General features: G+C 38.1%; 1 protein-coding gene across 8 annotated transcripts; it reads left to right on the top strand.

Annotated features, from left to right (window-relative positions):
• Positions 1–2,313: 2,313 nt before the first annotated feature.
• Positions 2,314–9,682, top strand: KRR1 (KRR1 small subunit processome component homolog). Of its 8 annotated transcripts, none has more exons than XR_004991195.2 (5): positions 2,314–2,431; positions 4,097–4,222; positions 5,351–5,474; positions 5,880–5,960; positions 9,225–9,682. XR_004991195.2 is itself a non-coding variant. In XM_036456757.2 (3 exons), the coding sequence occupies exons 1-3, from the start codon at positions 2,347–2,349 to the stop codon at positions 9,395–9,397; spliced, it is 384 nt and encodes a 127-aa protein (XP_036312650.1). In that variant the 5' UTR covers positions 2,320–2,346; the 3' UTR covers positions 9,398–9,682. The 8 variants fall into 8 exon arrangements, 3 of the variants coding, with proteins under 3 accessions (XP_036312650.1, XP_036312651.1, XP_045444225.1); XR_006742878.1 differs by lacking the exon at positions 5,880–5,960 and adding an exon at positions 4,901–4,980; XR_004991196.2 differs by lacking the exon at positions 5,880–5,960.
• The last annotated feature ends 90 nt before the right edge of the window (positions 9,683–9,772 follow it).

Genomic DNA, 9,772 nt, shown 5'->3' with positions numbered 1-9,772 from the left:
GAGCCTGAAACTGAGGTATATGCCCTGGACCAGATTTGAACCTGGCACCCTTCAGTCTGTGGCTGATGCTCTATCCCCTGAACCAAACTGGCTAGGGCCTGAACTACTTCTATACAAGACAATAATCAACACAATTGTATATACTTCCTAATGGGATGGTGCTTTCTTTCCAGCTGACAGTTTCCCAGCAACAAAATTATTATGGAAGGATATGTATATTTTTACATTGATAGATTGCTTTGTATAAAGACAGTAACAGTTTACATTTCTACCAGAATGTCTAAGGCTGCTCTTTCCTCCAGCAGATTATCATTAAAAAATATTTTTATTATTTAATTTTTGCCAATCTGGTAGGTGAAAAGTGGTATTGTTATATCTATATGTTTTTCTGACAGTGTAATATGTTTATCAACCAGTTGGATTTGCTCTTTATTGGTCAGGGTTTTCCAGAGAAACAATAGAGAGAGATTATATTCACATGGTTATGGGGGCCTGGGAAGTCGCAATCTTCAGGGTGGGCCAGCAGGCTGGAGACCCAGAGAACTATTGTTGTTGCAGCTCAAGTTCAAAAGCTATAAGGCTAAAAACCCAGCCCTCCTTGTACCAGAGCTACTAATGGTCAGACTGCCTGGATTTGAAGTCCAATTCACTACTAGGTTTTTTTGGGAACACTGAAGGAATTGCTTCTCACTTTATAACTTTCATCTGCTATTTGTTCAAAAATATATGTGTGTGTATATATATATATATATATATATATATATATATATATATATAATTTTTAGCAAATTGTAAGAACATTGGGATGAAATCACTGCCTATAATACACAGGATAAAAGCAAAAATCTTAATGTAGTCATGTCTTTAAATCTTCTGTCCCTAAGTAACAATGTTTTCTACACCTACCTCATAATCTTTTATAGACGATAAAATCCACAAGGATGGATTTCAGATCATTGTTTTCCCATTCCACTAATGAGAGAAATTCAACCTGTCAAAGACTTCTATTTGTGCTGCAGGAAATATTTTAAATAGCAAGCAATAAGATCAATCATCAAAAAATGTGTTATCTTTAGTGAGTCTAAGAACTTTGAGATTCCTAGAAGTGTAAAGATTTGTAGTAGTGATGAACTTCACATCTTGAAGTCAGCTAATATGCAGTGTAGGGGTAGCATGGAGTCATTTTGGGAAATCTTAGGCGAAATGAAATACTCCAGAAGTGCTGCTTAGTTACTGTCCTGTTGACTTAGAGAAATATCAGTACCCTAGGAAAATCACCATCAGAAACAAGGACTTTGAAAACTTACCTTCCATAAAAAGTATCAATCTTGTTCTGTTTTAACTTTAGTTTCTCAAATATAATGCACATAACGTACCTTGAACAAAGTAATTTCATAATAAATGGGAGTTATTACTGTCACTTCCTGCCATTGAGAACCAAATATTCTCATATTACCCTGTTTCCCCGAAAATAAAACAATGTGTTATATTAATTTTTGCTCCCAAAGATGCGCTAGGTCTTATTTTCAGGGGATATCTTATTTTTCCATGAAGAAGAATACGGTACACATTTATTGTTAAATGAAAATAAAGGAAATTTATTACCTGTATACGGCACGGTAGTATGGCAGTTGTCAACACAAACCAGACAAACTCTGAATCCTATAGTATCAAGAATTCACTCATTTATTCAATGACAATCCTGTCATCTTCTGGAACATCATAACAATCCAATTCCTGAATTTCCTGGTGAATTTCTTGTGACTCCATTTCTTTCAGAATCAGTGGACCAAATCTCTCGTGTTTAGCAATATCATTGAGACAGAGCCTGGGGGGGGGGGGGGGGCTTATTTTTGGGGAGAAACCTGTAAGTAGGTCTTATTTTCAGAGGATGTTTTATTTTCGGGGAAACACGGTAGTACCTTCTCCTCGCCAACCACATATTTGACTGTCATGTAAATATTTAGCACAGGAGTGGCATCAGTAACAGTTACATGGCACTCTGCGGCCAAAACCTGGAGCTCGTCCTCCGGGGTGGCACAATGAGGCCTGGGGGGGGGAAAGTACAGACGAAGCTCATCTCCAATTTACAACGCTAAACTACCATTCCCAGCATGCAGGCAAACCCCCTGGTTTCAGTGCATCCTGAAAAGGATGTCCCTGACTCCCCATTGGCAGCAGGAGAAGCGCTGCAGTTTACACAGACCCGGGGTTTTCGGTAGGCGCGCACAGAGACTGCGCCGATCTCCTTGTCTGGGTTCTGCGGAACTCCTCTTGGTACCGGGACTTTAGCCGGAAGGATTTAAGAACCGTTCCACTTCCGGTAACACCGGAAGCGGTCCGAAGATGGCGATCTCCGAAGTGAACGAGCCAGCGCTAGCGGCTGGGAAAAGTGAATTTCGTAACCAGAAGCAGAAGCAGGAGAACCGGGGTGAGGTGGTGTGAGCGCCAGAGCCTGGGTTTGGAGGTTTAATTGTGATCGTGTAGCGCCGCCTCGAGTCTGTTCTCTAGAATTGAGTATCTGTAAGAGCTGCTTTTCAGGGGTATAGGCCGGATATGGTGCCGGTCAGGTGTTCCTAACTAATCACTTTTTGCTAAAGGTCCCCACAGTGAAGGTACCGCGGGATTCGTCTTTTATAAAATGATGATTAAGAGATTGCGGAGGGCGCACCTTAGACCCGCTGCAATGGCTGCAAGTCATTGGCAAAACGAGGGATGCCGTGGGAGTAGGAGATGGTTCTGTAGTTGACTTAAGAGCTGGTAATAGCTGAAATCGGTTTGGCTCAGTGGTAGAGCGTCGGTCTGCGGACTGAAGGGTCCCAGGTTCGATTCCGGTCAAGGGCATGTACGTTGGTTGCGGGCACGATCCTGGTGGGGTTGTGCAGGAGGCAGCTGGTCGATGTTTCTCTCTCATCGACGTTTCTAGCTCTCTATTCCTCTCTCTTCCTCTCTGTAAAAAAATCAATAAAATATGCATATACATTTTTTAAAAAGAGCTGATAATAAAGGACACAGACATATTGAAGAGGAGATTCAGATTCAGTAGGTCTAGGGTAGAGGCCAAAAATTGCATTTCTAATACTTGCAGTTTATGATCATGCTGCAGGCCTTTGAGTAGTCCTTGATATTGAGTTATAGTTATTGGATTTAAGAGGTTCCTAAAATCCAGGAGTTTCAATAAATGGTATGAAAGATAATTTATGGCCCTTCAGAAGCATTTTGTTTTAATGAAAGAGTCCTTTATGTTCCCTTAGTCACTAATCTTTTTAGACTGAATGTCTTCTATAAAATGGGGAAAATGATAGTGGTTCTTCCTACCTTTCATAGTTTTCATGAAGAGTATACAGAAATAAGGTTCATGAAAACTCTACAGGAAACCTAAAACCCTATACCAGGGATTATTAGCTGTAAGTGTACACCAGAGTATCAGCTTTTTAAAAAAAAAAGAAATATTTTTTAAATTACTGTCAGAGGGGAAAGGAGGGGGGGGGGGCGGGCATCAATGATGAGAAAGAATCATTGATCGGCTGCCTCCTGCATGCCCCACACAGGGATCAAACCTGAAACCGGGCGTGTGCCCTGATCAGAATCAAACTGGGACCTCCTGGTTCATGGGTTGATGCTCAACCACTGAGTCAAGGCAGCCAGGCCAGAGAATCAGCTTTTAAAAGTTTTATGCACATGCACCAACATGCAAACATAGTAAACACACACACACATACTCAGGCTTCATTTCAGTAAAATTTGAAAGGTTATTTATATTTAGAATAGCCTTGTAAACAAAATGGTATTTGAGTCTTAATCTCTAACACAGTGTGGTGCAGTGGAAGTTACTTGAGTACCCACCATCTGTCAGGTGTGTACTAATTGGTGTGGATCCAAGTTGGGTCCTTGCCCTTAAGGAACTTTGTTTTACGAAGCCACAGGAATGTAGTTTTAATAGTGTTTTGGTAATGATAGAGGCCTGTTCTCTGACTGCTGAGTAATCTAAAAAGCATAGGAAAAGGAAATGCAGAGGGAGTATTGGCAGCTTGTAAATGTATGCAGATAAATGTTCAAAAGTAGGTTAAAATCTGATGTGTAATTTTTCCTGTAGATGAATCAGAGCTCCTCACTGTAGCTGATGGTTGGAGGAACCAGCTTTTTCCAGAGGACAAACCCAGAGGACTCTTGGAGGGAAGCAGTTTTGCAACTCTGTTCTCAAATATGGAGATTGGCAAAAGTAGGCTCACATTATCTCTATCTACGGAAAAAGATATGCAGGTTATGATTATTACAATAGCTTTGTTAACTCAAAAGAATGTCACAATGCAAGTGTAAACTTAACCCTTTATCAAGAGGCTTACTTGAAAGAATGCTGGCCGTTGGTAAAAGAAAGCCTTGAATGAATATGTATGCATATTTTATATATTTCTTTGAGATTTTGCTCTGCTGATACCTTCACTTTAAGTATTTTATGCTGGTAGGTTTTTTTTTTTTTTGGTTTTTTTTTAAGTATATTTTTATTAATTTCAGAGAGGAAGGGAGAGGGAGAAAGATAGGAACATCAATGATGAGAGAGAGTCATTGATCAGTTGCCTCCTGCACCGTGGGCGTGTGCCCTGCCTGGAATTGAACCACGACTTCTTGGTTCATAGGGTGATGCTCAGCCATGGAGCCACACCTGCTGCCCCCCCCTCCCCCTCTCTTTTTGGTAAACTCATAGAGATCCAGCCTTACGTTAAATAGTTTATCACTCACTATATTGAAATATTCTTCAGAATATGTTCACATGTCAAAAAATAGCATTTTTTATTTGCTTTATGGAAACCTGGTTCTTTGTACTGAGAGTTGATGCATAATTTTCCAATTATTGCTTCTTTTTGAACTTATGATAATTTGTTTTTTACTTTGTTTGTAGTTAGCTAACAAAAACCAGCTTGAAAAAAAGTTGGAAAGGGAAGTCTATTCTCACCCTAAGGATAAGATGGTGGATTTAAGGTAGGTCCAGGATAGGGCCATATAGCTTTGCATTTTTATATTAGATGTTAAGTATGGCCTCATATGGATTGAGATATATATGTGTGTGTGTGTGTGTATGCATTTAGAGATAATATTTATTACGTTAAGTACAAAATATTCTAAAATCAAGTAAGTATAATGGTTTCAATTACCTGACTTTCTATATTCTTGTATGAAGATAATCAAACATTCTTTTTATTAATTACCCAGCTTCTTCAAGGAGTGAGTTGATAGAACTTTAGAGAGATTAATTCCAAGTAATTACTGGGAAGATTAGAATAGGTTATATAAGTATCTAAAACTGAATTTATTTTTAGACAGCTGCTTGTTTGCTCTTTCCTTTCTGTAGCATGTTAATGCAACCCTGGACCTGATCAAGGGCAGCATGATCAAAGAAGAATTTTGATCCATACATCATCATTAGGGCCAGAGACCTAATAAAACTATTAGCAAGGAGTGTTTCATTTGAACAGGTAAATTTACAGTTACAGAGATTTTGCTTTCTTTGTGTCATTAGAGATGATAGATGTAGCATTATCTCTATCCATCCCTTTCCTTCCTCCATAGAGTTTTCATTATTCTGCTTAGATATCAGTGTGGGCTTTGAAAAAGAAAAAAGTATTTGCAAAGACTATCGGTCAAATATTTTCTTCGTTTTTTCAAAAGCCAGTACGAATTCTTCAGGAAGGGGTTGCATGCGACATCATTAAAATAAGTTATTTATTAAGAAATTAAGAAAAGATTTGAAAAAAGAGGATGATGGCTTATTGGTCTTAAAAGATCTACATTGAAGGTACTTGTTATCAGTAGAAAACTTGAGTATCTTCTTTGTCATTAGTTTTTCAACTGAATTTCAACTTATTGTTCTTTTGATATAGTCATTGGAACTCTTAAACTGTTACATTATGGTTCAGGGAAACATGGTATCAGCCATTGGACCTATTAGTGGCTTAAAAGAGGTGAAAATGACTTACTATGTTGAGTTAATTTTCAGCAGAGAACAAGTTAAGTTACTTGGCTATTGTTTTTTATGATTGTATTGTTTTAGAATGTGCTTTGTTTGATTTCCCATTAGTAAATGCTTTGTACTTCATGGAATTTGAGGGAGCCATTGCTCCTGGACCCTAACATATTATGGCCAACCTTTGACAATTACAGACATTCATTTTTCAGTTTAGAAGGTCTGCATACCATCACTCCTTCAACTACACATTTTAGTTACATGTGCTCAAATATTAGGGAATGAACAGATGTTATTTGCAGGACTGTATACAGCCAGTTGAGGTCAAACTCAAATTTTCTTTTGTTTGAATTTATTATGTTTTCATGAACATTTATTTTTAACTTGTTATGAGGAAATCTGCCGAGCAGATACTGTTCTAATTGGCTCCTTTTGATTCTATTGTCTGGATCTGGCTGTGAGGTCTTGCTTCTTCCTCTCGAGGGTCTTTCATAGAACTCTCTTGGACCTCATTCTTAGAAATGATCTGCTTTTTTCTCATGAAGCAATAATAACTTAAATATATTGAATACTTTGTAATTCTATAAAATATAAATATATTATTCAGTTCTTACAACAGGCACTTGAGGTATCTTCATTTCCACATTGCAAATGAGAAAGCTGGAAGAGGAAAATTAAATGTCTTTCACGTATAAAGTGGCAGTTCCATTATTCGAGCCCACGTATTTTTAAAAATATATTTTATTGATTTTTTTTTCCAGAGAGGAAGGGAGAGAGAGAGAGTTAGAAACATTGATGAAAGAGAAACATCTATCAGCTGTCTCCTGCACATCCCTTACTGGAGATGTGCCCACAACCAAGGTACATGCCCTTGACCAGAATTAAACCTGGGAGCCTTCAGTCCACAGGCCGACGCTCTATGCACTGAGCCAAAGTGGTTAGGGCAAGCCTACATATTCTGAATCCTGCTCTCTTTTCCCTAAATTGCAGTTGCAGAGTATTACACTTGTTCTATATGTCACAATTTCGCAGTACAATTGAATAACATCATCGTACTCAAGGTTGACAATTATGAAAGATCTAGCAGCCACTGACTGCTGAGGGGGCTACGGATCAGGCCCGCAGAGAGGCCAGGAGGGAGAAGCAGGGACTGATCTGCAGCCCCAGTGTCAGTCAGTGCTGGGTCAGCACTGCAGACATCTGTCCTGTAGTCAGGGCTGGGTCGCCATAAAAACCTTCCAGTCAGAACCAAATCTGAGTGAATTGCGAGGAGCCGCTGGCCGCCTAGGAGGCGGAGCTTTTGACACTGACTGGTATAGAAACTGACCATTCAGAACCTAATCTGGGTGCATTGCTAAGGCAGAACCTAAGGTGGGGGCTGAAGAGGGGTTTTAAGGGCAACAGCTGTTTAGTGTAAGGTGTAAGAAAGCGGTTCAATTTTTTAATGACCAGTTTGGCAGTATAGTGCATATGGCTGGCTAACAGTCCAGTTATGTATTTTTGTCTGCCAAGAGAATCTCCTGCTGAAAAAGGTTTTTTTCCCCCCATTTAACCAATCCTATCCTATATAATCTATCTATACTTCTAAAAGGGTAATATGCTAATTAGACCAGATCTACTGGCCATCTTCTGGATGTCTAACTTCTGTATGGAGAAAGACATAGTGGTGGGGGGATGAGGCAGAGGCAGTTAGAAGTGATCAGGTTGCCAGGGGAGAACAGTTAGGGGAGAGATCAGGCCTGCAGGAAAGGGCCATTGGGGGCAAGATCAGGCCTGCAGGGAGAGCAGTTAAGGGTGATCAGGCAGGCAGAGGCATTTAGGAGTGATCAGGCCAGCAGGGGAGGGCAGTTAGGGGTGATCAGGCAGGCAGAGGGGTTAGGCGCAATCAGGCAGGCAGGCAGACATCCCCCCAAGGGTTCCTCAATTGGAGAGGGTAAAGGCTGGGCTGACCACCCCACAAACACACACACAAATATCATGCACCGGGCCACTAGTATTAAAATATTTCCTGTAATTAACTCCCTTTTAATGTGCATGAATTTTGTGCACCGGGCCACTAGTCTAATATATTTAGAGATGTGATCTCAAAATTCTGCCTTTTTCTATTAAATAAAGCCTGGATTATTTCAGATTGTATTAAAACCTTTTTTTTTTTTAACTTAACACTCAGATTATTTATGTTAGCCTTTTGAGAGAAATGTGATACCACTGTGTGCAAAGTTCATGACTGTTCTTGGAAATGTAACCATGGTATAATGAGTTGTTTTACCAGTATTTATGATGGGTATTTGTTGAACAGTCCACTTAAATTTGGTGATGTTAAGTTTAAGTCTCTCTGAGATTGGTGTGAAAGAACATTTTGAGTTACACTGGGACATTAAAGATAAGGAGAGCTAGACATTCATCTGATTCCTGGTTTGCATCCTCTGTGTTCCAATGTCTATACATTTCAAATGGCATTGGTTAGGTGGTTGAGTTCTGTTACAAAGACCTCTAAATACTATCAGATTATTGTTTTTATTACCAAAATCTTGTTAAAAATTCTACTGGTCATTCATTAAACTAATACTGGGAAAACTTTTAAGTTTTTATGGGGTATTAAATGAAGTATATTTTGACCTATCATTTCCTGATTAAATTAATGAAGCTGGGAGGACTACATGTAATATTCTTCATGAAATATAATTTTGCCCTGGCAAGGTAGCTCAGTTTTTAGAGCATCATCCTGATAACACCAAAGTTGTAGGTTCAAATCCCAGTCAGGTTACATACATAAAAGAATCAACCAATGAATCATAAATAAGTGCAACACCAAATAGATGTCCCCCCCTCATCAATAAATAAACATTTTAAAAAATGTAATTTTTAATTATTTTATGCAAGATGGAAATTGGCATATTAATGACTATTCTAAAGTACCAAAATATAGAAAAGAATATAAGTAAAAATAATACGATTTCAAGTGTGAGTTAAGGGGGGAAAATGTAGTTGAATCCAGTTAAATCCAGTAATTGGTTCAGATAGCTAGACTATAATGCCATTTTTATGTATGTATTCACTAATGTATTTTTAAAGTATTTTTATTATTATTATTATTTTCTCCTAAAGACATTTCTAACTTTAGGCTGATGGCAGGTGCTTTATATTTTATAACATCACCTTCCAATTATAATAGTATTCTGATTGTACTAAATATATATTTTTTACGTTTTATTTGGTAAAATCTAAAGAATTACATACATTGTGTTTTTTATTTGTCTAGCTTCTATTGAAACTAAAATTGACATGGCTGCCATCAAGGAAAATATTAAGAAAGCAAAGATAAGAAACTGGAAGATCTCACAGCTGAAGAAGTTATGCTTAAGATGGAAGCAGATGAAAAGAAAAAGAAGAAGAAAAAAAAAGCAATACATACACACACATATACACTCATAACCTGAACTAGAACCTAATACGCTATCTCTTTTTATAAAGGGCTTTTAGATACTAGGGCATTAGTTGCCTTATGTGTAAGAAGTAATACTCTGATTATTTTTTTCTGAATGTGTTTTTCTTTATAAGAGTATTTATATGTATGGCTATTCTTTATAAATATAAATTATTGTATTCTCTATGTATTTTTTGAATAATGTTATACTAGAGAGTGGTATAATGTCTTTGTGTACATTGCACCGAATCTGTTCCAGGCAGGCTTTGTCTAGCATGATTTTAGAAGTAATTCTTTTCTTTTTTAATCCTCACCTGAGTATATTTTTCCACTGATTTCTAGGGAGAGTGAAAGAGAGGGAAAGACAGAGAGAAACATTGATA

Source organism: Pipistrellus kuhlii, unplaced genomic scaffold (genome assembly GCF_014108245.1).
Source record: "Pipistrellus kuhlii isolate mPipKuh1 unplaced genomic scaffold, mPipKuh1.p scaffold_m20_p_3, whole genome shotgun sequence".
Taxonomy (NCBI): domain Eukaryota; kingdom Metazoa; phylum Chordata; class Mammalia; order Chiroptera; family Vespertilionidae; genus Pipistrellus; species Pipistrellus kuhlii.
Note: the sequence above shows the minus strand (reverse complement) of the source record. Positions and strands in the feature narration are given on the sequence as shown.

Excerpts from the sequence above, each read along its gene's own strand:
- KRR1 (XM_036456757.2), top strand. The coding sequence starts at position 2,347 with ATGGCGATCTCCGAAGTGAACGAGCCAGCGCTAGCGGCTGGGAAAAGT. Across the intron at positions 2,432-4,096 it reads GCAGAAGCAGGAGAACCGGG|ATGAATCAGAGCTCCTCACT; the intron begins GTGAGGTGGTGT and ends TTTTTCCTGTAG. Across the intron at positions 4,223-9,224 it reads AAATATGGAGATTGGCAAAA|CTTCTATTGAAACTAAAATT; the intron begins GTAGGCTCACAT and ends TTATTTGTCTAG.